Source organism: Sander lucioperca, chromosome 21, assembly GCF_008315115.2.
Source record: "Sander lucioperca isolate FBNREF2018 chromosome 21, SLUC_FBN_1.2, whole genome shotgun sequence".
NCBI lineage: Eukaryota > Metazoa > Chordata > Actinopteri > Perciformes > Percidae > Sander > Sander lucioperca.
In genome coordinates, this window is record NC_050193.1 from 7,268,691 (window position 1) to 7,291,074 (window position 22,384).

The window sequence follows — 22,384 nt, forward strand, 5'->3', positions numbered from 1 at the left end:
CCCCCGTAACCCAGTGCGATTTCCTGCAAATTCCAAAGTCAGATCCCGGCTGGAACATTTCAGCCCGCCTGCCACGTCAGTTTGCCTCCACCATCCACCCGCTCTCATTCTCTTTCTTTCTCTTTTTCGCAAAAGGCGAGCGACATCAAAATGCACTGCTTCCAGTCGGTGTTTGGACACACTGAGGCCACTGGACTGGAGTTCATCTTTAGCAGTGGTTTGTAGTAGTATCTTTAAGGGGTCTTTTTTATTTCGCTGGAAGAATGGATTTGACTTGGGCCTTGGAAAGAAGATCAAGCGGTGAGTAAAGCAAGTACGATGCCATTTGCACTTAAAACCATTTAAATAAAGTATAAAATCTAGTTACTCTCCAAGTCCTTGAATACATTTGAAAAGGTCTATAATATAAATAAACTGTAGAGCAGAGTTTACACATTCTGTAGACATTTAGCCAAAAGGGAATGCAGTCCAACCGTGTCTGGATTTATTTGCTTGAATCGGTTGAAAGCAATGTTATAAGAGGTTAGATTTTTCATATTAATCTCTATTTGAAATAATATATGTTTAATAAGATAAAACATAGTGTCTTTTCAGCAGTATAGGGCCTGATATATTAGCCATTTCTATGTATGTGGCTTATTTTTTATTTTTTTATATATGTGCAATTGTTTCAAGTTTCACTGAGGTAATGTTTGCTCTCTGTGCTCTCTGTGCCCTCTGTCCTACTGTCCTAGGGTAGCGACCTGCAGCCGCAATGACCTCAGGGTCCTTCCTCCTATCAGAGTCCTCCTCACCCCCCCGCCTGCCCAGTGTTCAGACTACCTGTTCATCCGGCTACAGCTGAACAGTAGTCTGCACATTGGTTAGGCTGGGCTGGGACGCACACGCCTCCAGACACTGCCGGTGATGACACCCAATCTCCACTTGGGATAGTTTATCCCAACAGTGCCAAATGCATTATCTTCATCTTTATGCATTCCTGTGGTGCTGTGTCATCTTATCTTAGCTATCCATATCCCTAGTGTCCAGTGAAATACAGCACCGGAACAGAAATTCTTCTCACCTCCTCATCTTTGTACCAGGACAGGGACTCCGCAGTCAGGACAAACCAGTACTCCTTGGAGCCTCCTTTCATGATGCTGATGTTGATGGTTAGCCAGCCTTTCCTGATCACCTACACAGCGAGGAGAAGATGTGGGGGAGAGAAAGGGTGGTAGGGAGAGAGGGGTACCAGGAGGACGGAGGAAAACAGTCAGGCTTATGCACTGGTGACAAGAGGGCCCCATAAGTGTTACTGGGATGTGACTGACACTAATAATATCTTACCTGCTTATCTACTAGGTCAGTGTCCCCTTTTTATCTCAATATTCAATTTATTTGTGTGTATGCGACTAATATTACTTAAATATGCACTACAACATAGAAGTATGGATTAAATGTGAAATGTATTAAGTGAACAGCATGGAGTGAACAAAGGACAGTAATATTTAATGTGTAATATGGCTAAATGTATACAAAATCATCAAATGGTTAAGTTGAAAACACTGAAAGGGGATGTAGTCCTTGTTCTTTTTCCACTCGGCAGAAAATAAATCCTTAAAACAACAAACAGGACCAGATGGTGTCCAGACTATGCCAGCCCTGACACAGAGTCAAAGACCAAAGGTCGACGATGGTATGTTAGTGTTAGTGGGTGAGTAAAAGCAAGCCTATGTACTAGTAGTTTAAAAAAAAAAAAATTATTTTAAAAAATAAAGCATGGTCAGTTGGGTTAACTGGACTCGGATATACAACGGTGTAGGTAAAAGATGGGGAGAAGTGAGTGCAAAAGAGAGGAGTAAAGGAGGAGAAAATAATTGCAATGGCTTGTTCACTGATTTACTAGAGTTCAAAGAGGGACAGAAATCTAAACCGCAAATTAAAAATCTAGTGTGGAGAGATGGAGGAAATACATCTGACTGAGAGGCCGAAGTAAACCATAAGCCATGAAAAATAAGCATTTTGGAGGAGCCCTCTTAGCTATGTCTCTCCATTGTTTTCCATGCAATGGGGGAAGCTATCTGTGAAAAGTGTGCTCTTATGGCTAAGTAAAGCTAAGGGGAAATTTCAAAGTCTGCTCTTCTGCACTCCTCCATCCCGCAGAGGACTGGAGTAAAGTATGGGGGAGGGAAGGGTTCATTAGTTCAAAACTGCCAACATAAACATGGGAGAGGAGGCAATTACATAGGAGCTAAACTTGTAGTTTGCCTTGGCGAGGAAAAAACTTAAACTTCTAAGAAAACAAGGAGTTGTAAATCCTCTAAAGTCAGTTGGAAATGTTATAACCAAGTTGACATTAAGAGAAAATGATGAGGTGTCAGGGTTAACAGATGAGATGCTTTAGTTTCAGTAGCAGACTGTCAAGACATGTTCAATACATTTAATGCAAGTGTTGCAAGTGGTTAATTAAAAATGTACAATTAAATCTGAGAGTAACTCCAAGGATTCAAAGAAAAATATATATTTAAATGATTAGAATGAAACATGCCAATTTAAATGAATTAAGACAGTCAGTAGGTTTTGAAAATAAAGGAGATCTTACCAAGGACTTATGACTAAATCATTGAAATACATCCCAAAGCCATGACCAGTCACCATACAAAATAACTAGACCATTTTTTTTTTGTTCAGCTCTTAATACAGAAATAACAATTAAACACTTGGAGACAGGTGGGTTTTTGGATATGTACGTACTTTCAGTAGGAAACTGTTTTAACATGCATTTAATCTAAAAAACAGAAGTCACCAGAAAAGAATGCAAAGAAAATTTTAAAGAATCACAATGTTTACTGTGCTGCTGATTGAATCGCTCCTCACATGCAGTCCATCCACTCCCTCCCTGTTTTGTCTCCTAGCAATGTTTAGGATGATTCTCACAACAAGGCAAACTTTTGAGTCCCCACGCATGAGGCAGCAGCAGAGGTATAAACCCAATGACATGAGAACTGACGCCATTCCATGGTCAGTGGTGAAAGATTTCCCCCCTTCTCTTTCTGTGGTCCCTAATAGAGAACACTCTTTTGTGGGAGTAAAATAATTTGGGTCGTTTTAAATATTTGGTGGAGGAAAAAGTAAAATGTTAGTAGTAACCCAGATCATCTGTATACAATTAAAGACAATTATTGTCCTATTAAAATGAAACGAGGAATTACGAGAGCAAACCTGCGGTGTGTTACGGTTAAGTCCGTTCCAAATTACAGGTAACTGCGTGCTAATGCAAGAATTGTAATTGAGATCAATTTGATCAGTCTGGAGACTCTACCTTCTCCTCGTGGACCTCTCCCAGTCCGCCAAGCTGCACAGGGGTAGAACAACTCATTATGGTGAGGTAGAAACTCCTGTATTTGCAGGAAACTGTTTATGTTGTTATCTCACAGCATTCTGTCTTTTCCACCCAACCATATTGGCTGACCTGTGTGTGATGGCCTCAGTCCTTCTGCATGGCCTACCCCTGCTGCCCCCTGGCAGGGTGCGGTTTAAATCTTTGCGGTACTTACCAGAATCTCACCCTGCAGTAATAAGAAGGGGAGGGGAAATTAAAGCAAAGGGGGGGCAGTATAAAACCAAAGCCCAAAGAAATGAGAAAGCAAGCAAGCAAAGATGAGGGACAGATGAGAGAGAATGAGGGGAGAGGGAAAGGGGCAGCAAGTGGAAAGTTGGAAGGAGAGAATAGGAATTAAGTAAGAGACAGTCGAGAATGAAAGTTCAACAAAAGGTTGGGGGAAAAAAAAAGAGGTGACAGGTTTAAAGGGAGCAAAAACAGGAGGAAACAGAAAGCAATAATCCATGAGACAGAGCAAGACAGAGAGAGAAAAAGAGAGAGAGAGAGAGAGAGAGGAGAAAGAGAGAGAGAAAGGAGAAAGAGAGAGAGAGAGAGAGGAGAAAGAGAGAGAGAAAGGAGAAAGAGAGAGAGAAAGAGAGAGAGAAAGAGAGAGAGAGAGAGAGAGAGAGAGAGACAGACAGACAGAGCAAGAAAGTTACATGCAATTAGAATTACTTCAAGTATACCACAATTTGGTTATGTCATATTTGTTGCTCAGTTGATAGGTGCAAGGTGCAAGGTCCATGCACATTCTGAATTGCAATACAAAAAGGATGCTTGTGAGTTAATGCGAAGGCAACAGAACAACCAACAGAATTTTGAGATTAATTGTTGCTTCACTGTAGATCAACATGCCTGGGTCACATGCAAACAGCAATTAATAGCCGTGGAAACAAATGCTTGTTTCAGAAAAGCAGGGATGCGGAGTCTTCTTTTAAGTTCCCCCTCACTGAAACTGCCATCTCTAACACTGATTATCAGCATTATAATCATGTTTCAGGATCTTACAAATACACATCATACTTGGCTAAATATCAGTCTGCACAAAACATGAAAGGAGAAGTACTAGCTTCACAACATTGTGGACAAAGCCAGTTCAATATGAAGATTAGAAATCAATGGGACTGGGTACAGTCAGTAGTTAAAATGATGTACAGGGGAGGTATTGTTAACAGTAGTTAACAATAGATAGGTCGAGATATACCGTATTAATGGCTATTGGCTAAATCATTGCTGGAGTGAGATATATTCACATAGTTGACTAAAAGGTGCTGACACACCAAGCAGACGGCAAACAACGAGTGGCAACGAAGGCCGACTGGCATCGACTCTCATGTCGCCGGTGTCTTGGCAAAAAGTTGCACTTGAACACACCAGAAAGACTACAGTCAACGGCCACTAGCATGTACGTTCTGTGCCTGCGTGAGAGGAAATATCTCTCCATGCCAGCAGGCGGACGATAATCTATTTGTCATTCAGAAAGGGAAACCGGATGTATAAACTTTGCTATGATACATACAACAAAACAGTGTTTGCCTGAATCAGCAAACGGCGGCACAGAGCCTATAGTCCTTCTGCTTCACTCCCCGCCGAACGACAGCAGACACCTGGAGATGGCTAACCAGATTGTCCATCTCACGGGCTCATCACGGGGTCATCCATTCTCTTAGTAAATAAGTCTCCCTGTGGTGGGGAAGCCGAGGGAGCAAACAGTCCGCTGTGGCAGCTGGCTAGTTAGCTTAGCTTGCTAATTCCACCCAACATGCCTTCATGCTACACTGGTTAGAGAAAATGAGCCAAACAAAGCTGTCAATCATCTGCCCATAGCAATGGGCTTTCCTACGCTGTGACAAGGGTGTGTGAATGAAACATTAAGTTGTTACATTTTACTAATATAGTGGTCGGCCAGCTGGCTAGTTAGCTAGTGTGGTTGCTAGGGGGCTCAGTTCTCAGTATAGCACCAATTACGGTGCAGAGGAAGAGACAGCCCTATGTGTATTTGACTGATCAGATAAGATGAAGATGAAAAATGAGAAGAGCCTTCTGCGTGTGACCTCTCGACAGTTGTTTGCTTGCTTTCCTCACTACCGTTTTTCTTCTTGTGCACTAATTTGCTTAAGCTGAATAGCCAATCACATGGATTGAATAGCCAATCACATGGATTCCTCTCACCAACGACGATTGAACATGTTAAATTGGCCGAAAAAAAAGCTGAATAGGGTCGACGGTACTTGACGGGTCACTGCAAAACTAGGGCGACGGACGCTCATTGTCGGCTCAACTTGGACCGACGATCTTCTTGGTGTGTCAGCACCATAATAGGCTGGTAATGGGAGACATCAGTCAAGGGAGATTAAATCTGGAATTGGTGAAAAGGCCAGAGCTGAGAGATAAAACGTACCTGGTTGGGTATGGCCCTCTTTTTGTTTGCAGCTGTGTTCCTCTGCTGGGCACTGTCATTACACAGATGGACAGAAAAGACAATAAACACTGATGACACCACACCAAACACAACCTGTTTAAAATATACACTCACTAAATATTCATGTTTCACTTATGTTCCAATAATATTCTATTCATTTACAATATTATATATATATGTTTTATAGCTGTTGGTCTCTTGTGTAAATCAACAGTCTGGTTTGGGTGCAAATCCAAGGTTTTGATGTTATCGTTACAAAGAAAAATACCGGTACTACTACACATACATGAAGGTGAGAGTGGCTTGTGGAGGAATTTGGACAACATGGAGGGTCAAACTGTCTCTCACACACATACTGTACATACAACCCTACATCCTTCTGTTGGCCCACCTGTTGTTGCCGTACCCTGGGGGGCTACCATCATCGAGCCTTCTGTAGTCAAGACTGAAAGTGACGTCATGAGAACTGTTAAACAGCCCTAGCTGACCTCCGACACATTACAGCAATCCACTTGCCATGCTGCGTTGTGAATTCAACTACGCACTATAAACCACTTAGATGCACCACAAAAAGTGCAGTGTGCAAATGAGTTTCCAGTGCACAACAGCAGCTACAAGCAAATGCAGTAAAAAATCAACACTGCTCCGTCCATTGGTACAGTAGGCATTCTTTGAAGTGACAGTCAAACAGCTTGCGGCAGACAGGAAGTGTATCTGTCAAGCAATCAAGCATGCTTGATTGACTTTGTTTAGAGGGAGAGTAGTATTGTTGCATGCAAAGGGGGGAAAGGGGGGGAACTAAGTGGTACCTTGATCATTGTGGCAACCGCCTCCTCCACAGGGAGACACATGCTCTGATGTGGCTGATCACTAATTGGCATGCTTCATCACACTGATGCACGGCAGTATACTTGGCTTTTTTAATGTGGCTAGTTATAAGCAACACTTTGATTCAGTAGCAGTGAAGTGGTGGTGATTCTGTTAAGTTTCTGAAACAGCAACTGGGTTCCACATGTAGTGGTGGCTGAGAGTTACAGGATTACTTGTCCTTTGTAAATCTACGGAATCACAAGTGCACCTCAGACAACGGGCAACATGTAGTTAATCGGTATCGCAATGTCTGTGCTGAGACTGGGGTCACCGGCAACAAGCTGTAAGTTGGGCTAGAAAAAGAGGGGGGAGGAGGGGTACATACTTAGCAAAGCCTATGAAGTCCTCATGATTGGTGTTGATGTAGGACAGCTCAATGTCAATCAGCAGCAGAACCTTGATTAGAGGCAGAACATCATGATTAGGATGGATATGTCTCAATTAAACACCACTTTAAAGAGCTCATATTATGCTCATTTTCAGGTTCATAATTGTATTTAGAGGTTGTACCAGAATAGGTTTACATGGTTTCATTTCCAAAAAAACACCATATATCTGTCGTACTGCACATTGCTGCAGCTCCTTTTTTCACCCTGTGTTTTAGCTACCGAGTGAGGCATCTCACTTCTATTCCACCTTTGTTGGGAGTCACACATGCGCAGTACCTAGTATCTTCGAGCCTCCGTTCTAACTAGCTTGGTTTGAGGGCGTGCTACACTAGCAGCTAGGCGAGCATTATAACTAGGGCTGGGACAATTCGTCGACATAGTCGACATCATCGATTACGTAAATGCATCGACACAAATAATTTGCATTGCCGCGTCACTAAATAAAATAAATAAAACTTGCGTGCAAATTAATTAATGTAATGCGGAACTAATGTAATGTGGAACTATTGTTAGATACGCGGGTTCTAGGGACACCTAATCTGTAGCCCCGCCTTAGCTCTGAAGCTAGCCGAGCTCTCCGCCTACATGCAGTTTTTTGTCAGGTCGACGGTCCAGTGAGTGAGTCAGAGATAGCAGCACGAAAGGACGAGTATGGCGACCCACAAGAGTTAGAGGACCCGCCGGCCTCTTTAAGATCGCAAGTTTGGAAAACTTCGAGACTGTATGGCTGCAGCCTGGAGCCTCCCGTGTCATGCCCTCCCGCCTGGTGCTGGTCCCCGCCTCAAAAACTTCGGTCTTCGGGTCAGTTACGGTAGTAGGCTATAGGCGAGAGAGTGGTGGATAAGACGAGGACTGTGTGTCGGCGTTGTTCAGCAGTTGTTGGTGGTTGTGAGTGGAAATACATCTAACATGCTAACACATATCCAACGCCATCACCCAGATGTGCCAATCACTGGAACAAGACAAAAACAACTGTCCAACTTCTCCTCCCTACAGTGCTTAACCAGCCTTTAGATACAACTAATTAAAGTTAAATTAAAGGGAGAAGAGCTTGGATGTTAAAAAAGAGCTTATTCATTATTTTACCTACTGTTAAAAAAAGCAAATACAGGCTACTCTTTTTGCACTTGCTCTGTTTACTTCAAGTTTTTATTTTTGTATTCCTCCTGAAAGTGACTTTATTTTGTTGTTGGATTGATAGCCTACATCTGGCTTCAGGTTGCACTACAAATTAATTTTACTTGAACAGTGCAGTGTTAAACAATTTGAATAAATAGAGATTTGAACCTTATTGAAATTTGTTCTGTGTAAATTGTTAATAAATGAGCAATGGGAAAATAATTGCTAATTGAAAAATGTATCGTTAGATTAATCGAAAAATGAATTGTTAGATTAGTCGACTAATCGAAAAAAGAATCGCTAATCGTTTAAAAAATAATCGTTTGGGACAGCCCTAATTATAACGTGTGTTACAAAGTGACGCAAAATGACACGCGTTTGTCATAGAAGTAAAGGTTGGACTACAATAGAACTGTTTCAAGCTGTTTGTGAACAGTGTTTTCTGTGGGAGATGGTAACTCCCTTTGGTGTAGACTTTGGGCTTTTTCACTTTGTAAACCTATTACATGCACAAAAAAAGATATTTAACAATAAAGGAAAAAAGCCAAAAAGCATAATATAAGCTCTTTAAGAAGACACAAAGGAGAAAGTACTAGGTCTCACTTCTGAAACTTCACACTTGTGAACTAAGAAAAACAAGAGAGATTACATCTACAGCTAGATTTATAAACAGCTATACCAATATAGTCAGACTGATATTATCAATGCTGCAAATTGCTGATGTGGTGGAGTTGAGAATATGCTTTACTCGAAAGTTTCAGTTTATAAACCCTACAATTCAACCTGCCTCACTTCCTGGTTAACAGATCTGCAAGGAAAACCTAAAACTCTCATTAGTCTTGTTTTTTAATGAAGTTAATGCTGTTCCAAGGCAAGAATAAAGTTCTGACAACACTTCAGTTTTTGGAAGACAGTAATGGCATCACATTCATTTCTTTTTTTGTGATGTCTTGAAATAATGGAGTGATCTCTAATTTAATTTTCTGCACATTGCTGTTTTGTCACGTCTATCACAGGATTTCACTGTGTTGATTTAAGGAAAGTGGTGCCAATCGATACTGACTATCACTGTCAACTGAAACTAATTTTTACAATAACAGATTTTCCACCATGATACAGAATGGTGCGTAGCTGTGATATAACTATAACAATGACTAAACAAAACAAGAAGTTGGAAAATGTGTGTGTTGCATCTGTGGTTGATCAATCATTTTTCCTCAATATAGATAGAAAAGAATCTAACCAAAATGGTTTAAAGTTATTTGATCAAACTACTTCTCGGACAGAACTAAGCCCTAATTATATACTTGTGTTCTAGAGATTTAGATAGTTTCGAGTCTATAGAACCTTGGAAGATGCAAACAAACTAATCTGATGCAGTTCAATTAAATACAAGTTGATCAAATAATCTATTTTAGAGCTTATAATATGCAATTGGTGTTTAATTTGTGTTTTGTGCACTAAACTGCAGCTGGGCTAAATGGACTGCAAACATACACACACTAGAAGGAAAACATTCTACATGTTCAGCTGGCAAGCTAGCATTTCCAGCAATGGAAAGGCCCTTATATGCTTTTACTTTTCTCCATCAGTGTATCTGCACATTGTTTAACAGCTAATTTAATGCCTTTGAAGACCTTTTTCAAGTCCTCTAAACGGAAAATTTAAGACTTTACCACGACTAAAAAAAACAGGAAAAAGTTCAGCGCAACACGACACATAATGGTGTGGCGAAGCGTAGCGCGGCAGAGCTCACCAGGGCCACACTCAAGACAGGTCACAGGGACACGACAACTTTTATACCACGTGCTGATTCGCCTTACAACCCTGACCAGTGTTGGGCAAGTTAATTCCAAAATGTAATACATTATTGATTACTAGTTATTGTCATTTGCGAGTAATTAGTTATATTGCAATATTACTACCTCTGAATTGTAATGCTTTACACTACTTTTGCGTTACTTTTGAGTTACTTTCATCAAAATCATAGCGGAAGTATGACTTGGCAGGTAGCTATTGTGAATTTCACCACGGTATCAACAAAGTCTCCTCTTTATCCACTTTAATACATCATAATTTATTCATATTATTTTGTATTATTAATCTGAAGCTGCAAAGTAACTAAAGCTATAAAATAAATAGTAATAGTTAAGTAGGAGAAAATGAAAATACTCAATTAAAAGCACCTTAATTGAATCGAAGTAGCCTACGGTATAGTTACTTTCCACCGCTGATAAAACGTAACGATATTACGTGTAGCAAAACTAAACATTCATTCCTGACATGTTGTTATCTGTCAGTTGCTCGGGCACATTGCTGTCAGCACTGACAGGACACAGATGTCCCTATAGCCTACCGTCTCTGGTTCTGGCTCTGACCACGGGAACAGTGACGGGACAGCTCGCCTCAACGCAGCGTAAAACACTCCTGAAAATAATGTCCATGTCGCAAATGTATCCGTCTCTGCAGTCATTTCAACCACCGAATACAGCAACAGGAAATAACACTCGCTGACTTTTTTTCTCTGTGCCGAAATGTTTTATGGTGTTGGTGAATTCTTAAAAAATCAAAACACAACTAAATGTTGGGTTAAATGCATTGTAACTCGCGTTACTGAGATTGTAACGGGTATAATATTACCGAAATTGTATTAGTAATGCGTTATATTACTGCGTTACAGCAAAAAGGAATACACTGCTGTAAACGCGTTACTCCCATCACTGACCCTGACATGGCTGACTGTGTAGATGAGAAGATACTTATGGGCAAACTACTTGCCTGCAACGACACATACTTCTTGTGCTTCTCTGCTTTCATGTGTGAATCGAGTGCTATGTGGCCCATTGTCCCCAGCTGTATCGTCATTTTATATAAAGCACACCTTGCTTCATGATTACTGGTTGTTTTCTCCAGCCACCCGTGATCGACTCGTCAGTCACCTATGGAATGATGCAGGTAGCAACCACACAGATCGAAGTGCTGCCCTCAGATGGTGCACTGGTCAAATTGTGTTTAAAAAAAAAAAAAATTAAAAAAAATAAATAAATAAAAAACGGATGACGAGTCGGACTCAGTCCCACATGAAATGGACCCGCGGGGACCCTGTCCATTTGACAAATGTTAAAGCAAAATATATCTGATGCCTGTAAGGGTCACACAATGCAATTTTGTCCTTATGCTGCAGCTGGAGAATCAACAGATACAGAGACTGACAATGCCAGATGACACATTATTACAGCTAATGGTGAGTGTTCAGGCATCAGTTGTCTACTTCACCCCATGCTACATCTGGTCGCATTCCCCTTCCCCCATTTATACGATAACTTAAGGGGTGTCACTTCGTCCCACCAGCATCTCAACATAATACTGCAGTGGGGCTACATATGAATTGCAGATTGCAGCTCTTACTGTATTTTTTTCTGCATATGAAAAAGATAAACATCAAAGGCTGACCTGAGCGCACTTGGTGGGCGTGAGGGCAACTAGTCTATTTAATCAACATCCTAGCAACTTACCTGGTCCTTGGTCTTCCCTTCTCTTTCTCTGACATGGGTTGTGACAATCCTCTCAGTCTCCTCTCTCAGCCTGGGGTAGGAACTTAGCTGAAAGACAACACAACACACAGCTGTAGCACTGAACTGAGACAAACACACACATATACACACACACTTACATGTGAGCTTGAGCTTAGTAAGACTTACCAATAAGTGTCAGAGACAAACAGGAGTGATAAGTGAGAATAAGTAGGAGAACAAAGGGAAAGAGGTAGTCAAGTGACATTTCAGTGTCACACATATCCAAACAACCACAAACCAACACACACATAAAAACGATTGTTCTACAAGGTGATAAGGTATTTACTATCAGCCAGGGATGACGTCATGAATTAAGAATCAATGTGGTAATGCTTTGTGTTTGCCATTGCCTTTATCATGCTGTTTTTTTTTTTGTTTTTTTTTTAATCAAAGACTCACGTTATATATTTTAAACTAACCGGGCAATGTCCAAACTTACAATACATTTAAAACTGTCATTTCTAGCTGAGTTTTGATAGTATTAATGTTAGTGAAGACTGGATGAGAAGGGAAAGTGACAGAATGGGGTGAGGCAGAGGTACACCCCAGAGACAGAGGGGAAGGATGGCTGGGTTACTGTGTGTTTATTGAATAATTTAAGTGTGCAGCATCTTCCTCTGTCCACAAGATGGCAGTGGAGCACCGTTGCTACGGAAACACTCTATTCAAGCTGCCAGTGGACCAATACATCCATGACCCAGAGCCCACGGACTATTATGGCGCTTACCCACTGCTAGTACCAGCTCGGCTCGGCTGCGGTGCCCTGTCCTCCTTCTTACTTTGCAGATTTAGTACCGCCTCATGCCTGAGGCGAGCGTGGCTGGTCATCATAGCGACGCCGCAGGAAACTGCCGTGACCGAACGCGACCGACCGACCGACCGACACACACACACACACACACACACACACACACACACACACACACACACACACACACACACACACACACACACACACACACACACACTTCGCGCGTTCATGGGAATCGAAAAAAACATTTTTCCCAGTGAAAACGTCATCATTCACGTCACTTCATGTGGGAATCAGAGGAGGGAAACTGGGGCTAGATTTTGCTAACAGAGTTTCCCAGTTGGTGACAACTGACGTTTGATGTAGGCGACTTTGGTTCAATGAAAATATTTCAATGACAATAAACTGTTTATTGTGGACCAACGCCTCTGCCAAGAAACATACAGACATGTTTCAAATTATTCATAAATAGGCCCATGTATAAAAACAACACCTTATCCGTGTCCTTTCCCGTTCGTTGTCCTGCAGATAACACAAACAAACACCTGTCCATATGCTGTTTGTATGCTCGCATAAGAAAACAGCAGCAACTCTTTTGTTATTGTGGCCTCCATGTTTTCACACACCTGATGCTCTAGGCTACGCCCAACAGTTGGTGGCAGTCATGCAACAAGTTGTTATGCCAAACGCCAATATAAACAGAAGAAGAACACGCATCCCGACCACGTGAATGCTGGCAGTCGGAAAAACAACGTAATCACGGGGGCGGTCCCTGATATTCCCAGGTGGCATGAACGCACCAACACACAGAACGTCGAAGGTGTGTTGTTTTTGATTCTCGGCATGTGGCTGTTGCCACAGCCAGAAGACACATTTTGTTTCAAAAGAAGCTGGAGGCAGGAAAAAAAACACCGCTGGCTAAACTATTTAAAAATTGCGGGTTTGTTCAGGTAACAGTTAGTCGCTAGCAATGATGACGCAGTGATTAGTGACGATTCTCTCTGACCAATCAGTAGTCTGCAGGTTTTCATGTCACTTTTTGGCATCGCCTCGGCTCGCTTGGAACCTTGATGGAGGTGATACTAAAAAAAGTACCTGTTGGCAGGTACCAGGGACTTTTTTTCCATAATGGAAAACCAATAAAAGGCGAGTGGAGTCGAGGCGAGTCGAGCAGGTACCATGTAATGGAAAAACGCCGTAAGTATCATCTCTGCCCTCACATCACTCCCTTTCCATCCGGTTCAGCACAAAGCGGAATATCAGTCTGCCATGTGGGTCAGCGAGGGAGCGCAGACCAGGGCCATGGGCAGAGAAAAAAAATGCTTACATGAGCTGATGCTGAGGTTAACTGGGAAACTGGGAGTTTCAGATGTGATTTGTAAGTCAATGCTCAATCTGAATGGTATGGAGACTTCCTTTGGTGGGATAGAGTTTAGGGATGGGACGATACACACATTTAAAAGCAAAGGGCACAGATGGCAAGGGTGGGAATGGGACTGATTTTACTGGGGTGACCATTTTACTGATATGACAGAGATAGACATTTAGAGAGGAAAGAAATCCCTTCTCTTTTCATGCCATCATCTCAGCAGGTGTGTCCCTGGTTACCTTAACGGCACACTTCATGACGAGTGCGGTGAGCTCGGACACCACAAGGTCCACACATTTGAGGCTGGGCTCTTTGAGTTTGAGGATCTGCTTTTTGACTATCGCCTCGAAAGCCAGGTCAGGGGTGAAGAGCCCCGTTCTGAAAGGTCATGGGGTCAGATTGCGTGTTGTGGTAATAGTGAGAGAAAGGGATAGGCAGAAATTACGGAAAGAGAAAAAGAGGACAGCCAGGAAAGAGAAGAAATAAAAAGAGAACAAGTCTTTGTTCAGTTAGTCATTTCTAGTCGTTGACAGACAAATCAAGCAGTGAAGAACAAGCCACAGGTCTTTCACATCCTCTTCCCTGACAAGCGACTTCTTCTAAAACTAGGACAATGTGGTAGAGATGAACAAGTCACCTCCAAGTTAAGACCAAATTACAGCTTATTAAGACCATTTCATGTTTTGCTGACTATGTGTGCTGAGCTATGAGACCTGCAGCTTGTCCAGGAGAGATCATAGATGCTCAGACAGGTTGAGTCCCTGAAACATCTCATATCCACGACGACACGTCACCCGTCACAACACTCCACAACACGACAGCGCTGCCTGCACACAGGGCTAATCGGGCTGGGCTGGGCTTAACCGCACAGAACCGCTGGATAAAGCGCACAGAACATTTCTTTATTAAAGTACAAGAACTGAACTGATCTTTTTTATGGATATTGTAAGAAGCTTTTGGCTAATGTTCTGCGTCAGCAAACCCTCTGCCTCACCCCTGGTTGGCCCTGCCCTATGTCTCGGCTGGGTTGGGAGATGCTGGACACCTGCAGTACCTTGTTGGTGCACTGCCTGACTGTGTTGATGAGCTCCTGAATGACCAGATCGATACATTTGAGACAGGGCGTTTTCAGCTTAACGATCTGCTTTTTCACGATGACCTCAAACGCCAGGTCTGGAGTGAACAGCCCCGTTCTGAGGATGCACAGAGAGACAGAGGCACAGTGGCAAACAGATGGGACAGTTAACGGACATGTAGGCCAACAAAACAAATGAATAGACAGATGATTAGGTACACAAAAGGTGACTAAAGAGATCTGAGGTTATAGACAAAGAGAAAGAAACAGAAAACTAACATACTGACAGCCACAACAGGGGGAGGAAAGATACAATGCCAAAGTGTGTAAGCAAACAACCACAAATGAGATAATACCTAAAGGAGAGTATCAGTGAAGAACACATGAGAACATTAGCACAGTGGACTAAGATGCATTTAACATAAAACCTCATGATAACTGAATGCCTCAGCAGACAGAAACAGAAAAGGAGTGGGTGGTGTTGCAGTGGGGAGATAAGGGGAATTGGAAGAACGGTGAGGGAAAGTAAAATAAAAGAAATACATGTCACATACAACAACAAAAAACTGTTTTAATTGGCACTTTTAGTCTGCAATGTCAAGGCTTGATTATTAAAACTTGAATTATAGGAGAATAGCAGCTTTTATGAAGGGAGAAAAGCGAAGCATGTGGGTACAGCAGTATTTCATGTAAAAATGGTTGGTCACAGCTCTGTGGGTGGCTACTTCAAAGTCAGGCAGATTTTTTATTTATTTCCGTTCCACTTGCCTGACACCATGGACGTTCTTGATTGCATGACTGATTTCTCGCCGAAGCTCTTTCTCATCAAACACAATCTGGGAGATGGGGATAAGGTGCAAATTATATCTTCTAACAACAATTCAATCTTTGTGAAGACCAAAGCACAAGAACAATAATAACTGTACTTCATGGCACACCTACCTTGACCAGTTCGAAGGGGAAGCGTTCATGGAATAGGCGGTTGATTTTGGCACCACCCGACAGCTCATTGGTGTCCACCTGGTCCCCAGAGCCCTCAATGCACTTCTCAAAGTCCACACCAAACTGCTGCACCATCCTGATAAGGGTCAAGCACAAAAGACATGGGGCCGGTGTTAATGATCTCCTTGCAACTACAGGCTTACTGGAGATCCACTGCAAAAATTACTGTTCCTTAAACTCCCATTTTGGTAAAAAGTGAGATTTCCATGTTTTCAAGTCTTTAAATGAGCCGTCATGACTTCCATATGGTTGCGATGTCACAACTATACTATGCTACAGTCATTCCCTGGCTGCAATGGTATTGCAGAGACTCCAGGAGTGAAGATGTGAAAGACCTGAAAACACTGACCAATCAGAGCAGACTGAGCTTTTTCACGTGGGGGACTTGTTTAGACAGGACTGACATGTTTCAGCGCAGTTTCCTCCATACCATAATTTCTGCATTGTTATGAGCAGAAATATTCAGATGCACTCACTGCAACAAGGCCTTGGTCTTGCGTGTTGGGTCATCTGGACTGAAGTTCTTATACTCCTCCACCTCCTTCTCCAGTGAGAGGAGCTGACTCTGCAGCTTACTGCGCAGACCAGGCAGAGTGTCCCTGATGTGGTTGGTCAATTGCTAGATACAGACAGAGGTAGTACTGTTATTTTAGAGAATGAATGGCATTATATTTTACAATTTAAAAACAAACAATTGATAGCAGACCTGGTTAAGTGTTTTTTGTAGATGTGGTGTGCCCATACGTTCTGCCATATGTCTGTAGCCAGGGTGGGACAAAAAGAACTTCCTCTCTGCAGCCAGAGCAGCGCGAATGTCCTTCTTCCCATCAATGTCTTTCTGACTGCGGTTCACCACACCAATGTAGCCTGCAAACAACAACACAAATAGTCACTCTTGAGTCAGAAACAAAGTCTGTGAATGTGTTTTTGTGTGTATAATCCTCACCTCTACGCAGTGGCAGGAGTTTATTTTCTAGGATGTCCTTTGCATCCGTCCCTTCGTCCATCAGGTCCAGTTTTGTTATAACACCGATGGTACGCAGACCTGCACAAAATTATAAAGTGTTACTAGATAAATTCAAACAGATTGTTACCTTTCACTATGTTGTTTCCTTCTACATTTCTTATAATATAATAGAGGAAAAATACTGATACACAGAATCATTATGTCAGTGTCTTTGACCCTTTCTTAAGAAACTGAAATAATAATAATAATAAAGCAATAACATAATATGCAATGTTGTCATTTTTCTGTTTCATGGAATAACATAAGAAAAAAACCTTAAGAGGTTTATGTGTGTGTTACATTGTGTTCATAGGCCTGCTCTTTGACTTCTGAATTACTACATGCTTACCCTGTGGGTCCACTTCCTTGGCGATCTTCAGAGCGTCGGAGTTGGCCAGGTCAGTGTTGGCAGGAGTGACGGCCAGGATCAGACAGCTCTCCTTGGTGATGAACTGCAGCAGCATGTCCCTGATCTGGTGCTCGATGTCTACGGGCTGGTCTCCGACGGCAACTTTAGTCATTCCCGGAAGGTCGATCAGGGTCAGGTTCAGCACTGAGTCACATTGAAGTCATTCAACAATTAGAAAAGCAAATAATGCTTTACCATAAATTATTATAACTCATGAATAAATCTAAGTGCAGAATGTAGTTGTATTACAAAACAAGCCTACATCTTAATAATATAGCATCATTAACTCAAGTACATTTCTATAATCATCCTTTTTTTTTTTAACGCAATATATTTAGTTTGATTTTACACACTAACCTAATACTTGATTTGACTAGAAACCTAGGTACTAAGGGATGCAAACAAACAAATGTTAATAGTTATTAATCAATAGCATTCTCAGTAAAAGAGCAATCACCGTAATGATAGTGTTGTTAATTTGTTCTTTTACATAACAAGATAAATAGTCCTGTTCTTTTAGTAAAACCTAATTTTCCTCCCTTCTCATAAAGCATCCAACAGACTCCTACACGATCGGATCTAGGATATCAATGGGTGTCTGTGGTGGTCGGGGAAGGCTTTATCTTGTGTACAAGACACTTGAATAGGGTTGGGTATTATTTAGGTTTTTTCCGATACCGGTGTGAGAACGACAGTGCCGGTGCCTAAATGGTACCTGAACCAATACTTTAAAAGTAAAGAAGAGCACAAAACGACAGTTGGTGACATTAAAGAATGGCTCGTTTATTGCTAAGGCAATATTGTTAACTTTAAATTATATATTTAAAGCTTATTTCACCTGTCAATTGCTGTTAAACAATAAAAAGAAGAACCACTAGATGGCAGAAGGGTTCTTTACAACTACATTGAATGCACTATGAGCTTACGAGTTGCAATTGTACGCACAATTAAGTCTTTAGCTGCAGACTGTTAGGTGTTAGAATCCTTTTGAGTGAAATACAGCCACATGCATTTTAACAGTGTTTGAGCCAGCTACTAGCGGATGTAAGGCTAACGTTGCCTGTAACTGCGTTGTCATTCGGCCCGGTAGATGCCGGTCGTTTAGGAACCGGTGCCACAATACTTATAAGTGTTACATTTACTGAAAGAAATAAACATGAAAATGTCAAATTTGACTGTGAATTCCTGCAACGGCTCCCACAAGGAGATAAATAAAATAGTTTGTGACAGCTATTAAGTGATGGAGTAAAAAACACATTAGAACATTACAATATGGTATATATTATCATATAACATGCAAATGTACTTTACGTAATCCAAAGAGCAAAACGTATTTACGGTATGTGTGTTTTTTCAGTAAGACTTGTGTCCATTACCATTTGGGGAGTAGACCCTCAGGTTAATTGGGATGGAAGAGATGCCTTTGTTGGAGCCTGTTATCCTGTCGGTCTCTGACTCAATTTCCGCCCGCACTTCATCAAAATCCACAAACTTCTTTCCTTTGCAGTGCAGGAATTCAGCATATTCTAAACACAGGGGCAAAGTGATGTACACAAGGGGAGGGTGGAGGAAGAGAAAAGGACAAAGAGAAAGACAGAGCAGGGGAGAGAGAGAAAAAGGGAATATTAAATTAAAGAGACGAAGGCAGCAAATAGCAGACAGTGAGCTTAGCTTGAGGCACTGTGACAGAGAGGCCATGTGCAGGGCAGCGATGAAAGGAGATGGGGAATGTGGCTGTGCACACGACTGGTAACACTCACCTGCTTTATTGTTGACCAGCTGCAAAATGAGAGGTCTACGGGTAACGATGCCTGATCCACGTGGAAGAAAATCCCTGAGGGAGAGAGACAGACAGAGGAAGAAACATAAACACCAGAATTGTAGAGAGTAGAAAGGATGAAAAGGAAGAAAATCAAAACAGGATGAGGGCATGTTCAAAGAAAAAACGAAAAAAAAGGGACAGAAAAAACGTTCAATTATTCATTACACTCACACTCAATGTCCATGTGCTCACAGCGAGGCCTCTGGTAAATTGATGGGCAAGGGGGAATTTCACGCCTCCAACTTGTTTCACAACAAATAAAGCTTGACAAAGTAATTTTCTCTCATCATTAGAGCTTAAGAGATAAATTCATTCACACCCACTCTCACTGTGGAGAAAATCCACCCTATTAACAACAGGGGTGTCACGGTTCTCCAAATCCTCGATTCGATTACATTTTTGATTCTAAGGTCACGGTTCAATTTGATTCTCAATTTTTACATTTATTTTTTTTAAAGCGTAGGTTGCTATGCCATTTTTAGACTAGACTTCTAGATCTGACCTTTGTTCGCAATGTACCACACTACATTGTCAAATTTAAAACAGTTATTAACAACATAATGTAACAATAACTTATCTATAACCTGCCATCTAGTTTCTCTTTTGTAACTGCAGTCTTCTTCACAGAAGATGACATTCAAGTTCACAACAAAACAAACAAAAAACAATAAAAACAGCCATGTCCATAGTCTTCTCTGAAAAATGAAGTGTCTTAAACTATTTCCGAACAGTTGAAGATATACCACACAGATTAACTGCCATGTTAGTCGTGCTGCCAGTGGAAGAATATGGTACACGTACATAGCAGAGCTTGCAAACTGTGGCTTTTTTGTCGAAAACGCGAACGTTGTCAACATAACTCACTGGAAATCCAAAATACTTCTACATTGTGTGTAATAATCTAGCTCATTAGCACCTCCACTGGAGTGGTGGTAGATTTTTTTTTTTATTATTATTATTTTTAACTTTTAATTTATCAAGGTAAGTCAATTGACAACAATTTCTCATTTGCAACGATGACCTGTCACACATTACACATTACACATTCATACCTGGAAGCTGCCCAGTACAACCACAGTCTGATCTGCTGGCCATTGAGCAGCTCCACTGGAGCGGTTGGGGTTAAGGGACTTGCTCAAGGGCACGTCAGTGGTGGTAATGAGGGAGGGACTTTTCCCCACCAAGATTTTACCTGCCGGTCTGGGGATTGAACCGCGGACCTCCCGGTCCCAACCCCTAGGCCACCACTGCCCTGAGAAATCAGGAATCAGGAAATGGGCTACCTCGAGCAGGCTACACGTGTTTTTTTCTATGTTTTTTTTCCGCTTGGCAAGCCGACCGGACGTGACATGGGGGCATGGCGATGATTCAATTTTTTTATTCGGAATTCGAGATTGTGACTTAATTTCAATCGTGACACCCTTAATTGACAATATTCAACACTTCAGTATATATGAATTTAAACAATTCTCTCCTAACACTGACCTAAGCAGACTGTAATGATACTGTCATCTAAGGACAAATTTCAAAGCTGCTCCACAGACTATGGTACTATGACAGCATCTGTGGTGATATTACGAATAGCCTACATTTTTTGATTGACATTTAAATGAAACTCATTTTGACCACAGACTTAAGAGTATGTCCACATTAAGCCAGTTACATTTGTTGTCATAAACTTGGATTTATGTTGATTTGTCAGACAATGTCGCTATCATAAAATAAGGATCTGTCGCTGCAGCGCAGCAGCTCGGGAATGACTGGTTAACGTGTAGTGTTTATGGACCTCAAATAAATAACTATTTCATAATAGTTCAGTCGTCTGACAACAGAAACAGAAAAAAATATTTTAATGACAACAACTATATTGTGAATTTGGCTGCATTAAAACAAAGTATAGGTGACCAGAGAGAGCAGGAGGACACTGAATGGACATGTTCAACCGGCTGTGTCTTTCTGAACTTACTCTGAATCACACATTTAATCGTCGATAAAGCCAATCATACAGACAGCATAGCTGTTGTCATTGACCTTTAATTTATGTTGATTTTGTTATACGACGTTCCAACCATGATTTGATGATTTAGTCAGCTGGGCTGTCTGTCCCAATCTTTACCAGATGTTGGCAGTGATGAGCTGTTTGCCAACTGAAAAGAGGGCGAAGAAGCAGAGATTTAGCCAATTTCATGATGTTCAGGTGTTTTAATACAGACAGACTGACAGATGTCTATAAAAACAACCTGGAAACAGTAATTTCCAATTTAGGGAGAATGTTATTTACATTTGTAAAAACTGACTTTACTGATCAAAATTATTAGAAAAGCTAAATATACATTCTGTTTTAGGATGGATTTTCCCTTTGTGGTTGAGATTTTGTAATGTGGCATTTTTCTTGAAAAATAGAACTTGTTTCCTGCTGCTCAATTTACTGCCTTTTTAAAAGGACAGATAAAGCCCATGACTTCAGCTGGCCGCTGTTAGCTTTTCTGTGAGCTCAGGCTGTGGCAATACAAGATATATCACCCACGATAACGCCTTAACCACACTAGCCTCGGGCCTGAGACTTGACATTGTCTTGCTATGTGCACATTCTCAACCAAAAACATGCACAAGGTAATGCATTGCATTTATGCACAATTGCTGTGAATTGTTGTGTAGTCTATGCACTGTTTCATATGGTGTGTGTTGTCTTATATGCAAGTACCAAAGACAAATGTCCATGTTATGCAAATCTAATGGACAATAAAGTTAAGCATGATATGACAGTAAACAAACAAGGACAAATGCAATTGGCACAACTGTGCATTATTGAGACACCAACAATGAGAACTTTTTCACAGTTGGCTTGGAACCTGAAGAACTTTAATAAAGGCCAAAGTTGCCTAGTCAGCCCTCAGATGAGGCTCCTACACCCAGTCTTCTGCACTCCCCTCCCAATTTTGAAGGCCTCTCTGCTGCTCTGAAAACATACTACATCTGGTGGTAATCACCAGCCCTGGAACAATCATAGCAGAGCTGATCATGTCACTAACCCACATTCTCCTTTCCCTCCCTACTGCCAGACCTACAGGCCTGAGGGGACTATGGCGGTGTTCAGCCTGCCTGCTGACTTCAGACCGTAAGCATTGTGTAAAGCCACAGGACAGGAGAAAAGAGAGGAGCTACCATACGACATACTGCCTGCTATTCCCAGACTGTAGTCCTGTGGTGAAAC

General features: G+C 41.6%; 1 protein-coding gene and 1 long non-coding RNA gene across 12 annotated transcripts in view; one reads left to right on the plus strand and one right to left on the minus strand.

The window, feature by feature from the left end:
• Positions 1-22,384, minus strand: part of dnm2a (dynamin 2a) — a 38,264-nt gene that overhangs the window by 7,282 nt on the left and 8,598 nt on the right. For 4 of the 11 annotated variants that reach the window (XM_031312499.2, XM_031312496.1, XM_031312495.1 and 1 more), the window contains exons 2-16: positions 19,109-19,182; positions 18,725-18,874; positions 17,289-17,492; positions 16,880-16,978; positions 16,640-16,800; positions 16,410-16,552; positions 15,874-16,009; positions 15,700-15,767; positions 14,911-15,049; positions 11,677-11,763; positions 6,979-7,049; positions 6,175-6,228; positions 5,763-5,814; positions 3,302-3,334; positions 1,064-1,174 (exon numbers count right to left, since the gene is read on the minus strand). In XM_031312499.2, the coding sequence (XP_031168359.1) occupies positions 1,064-1,174; positions 3,302-3,334; positions 5,763-5,814; positions 6,175-6,228; positions 6,979-7,049; positions 11,677-11,763; positions 14,911-15,049; positions 15,700-15,767; positions 15,874-16,009; positions 16,410-16,552; positions 16,640-16,800; positions 16,880-16,978; positions 17,289-17,492; positions 18,725-18,874; positions 19,109-19,182 (1,582 nt within the window). Of the gene's footprint in view, positions 1-1,063; positions 1,175-3,301; positions 3,335-3,536; positions 3,549-5,762; positions 5,815-6,174; positions 6,229-6,978; positions 7,050-11,676; positions 11,764-14,095; positions 14,235-14,910; positions 15,050-15,699; positions 15,768-15,873; positions 16,010-16,409; positions 16,553-16,639; positions 16,801-16,879; positions 16,979-17,288; positions 17,493-18,724; positions 18,875-19,108; positions 19,183-22,384 lie in introns of all 11 variants that reach the window. The other 7 variants (XM_031312497.1, XM_031312504.1, XM_031312498.1 and 4 more) reach the window with 7 other exon arrangements.
• On the plus strand, positions 46-3,096 carry LOC116059477. The gene is made up of 2 exons (XR_004107312.2): positions 46-300; positions 735-3,096. It is a non-coding gene; the product is annotated as an uncharacterized LOC116059477 (long non-coding RNA).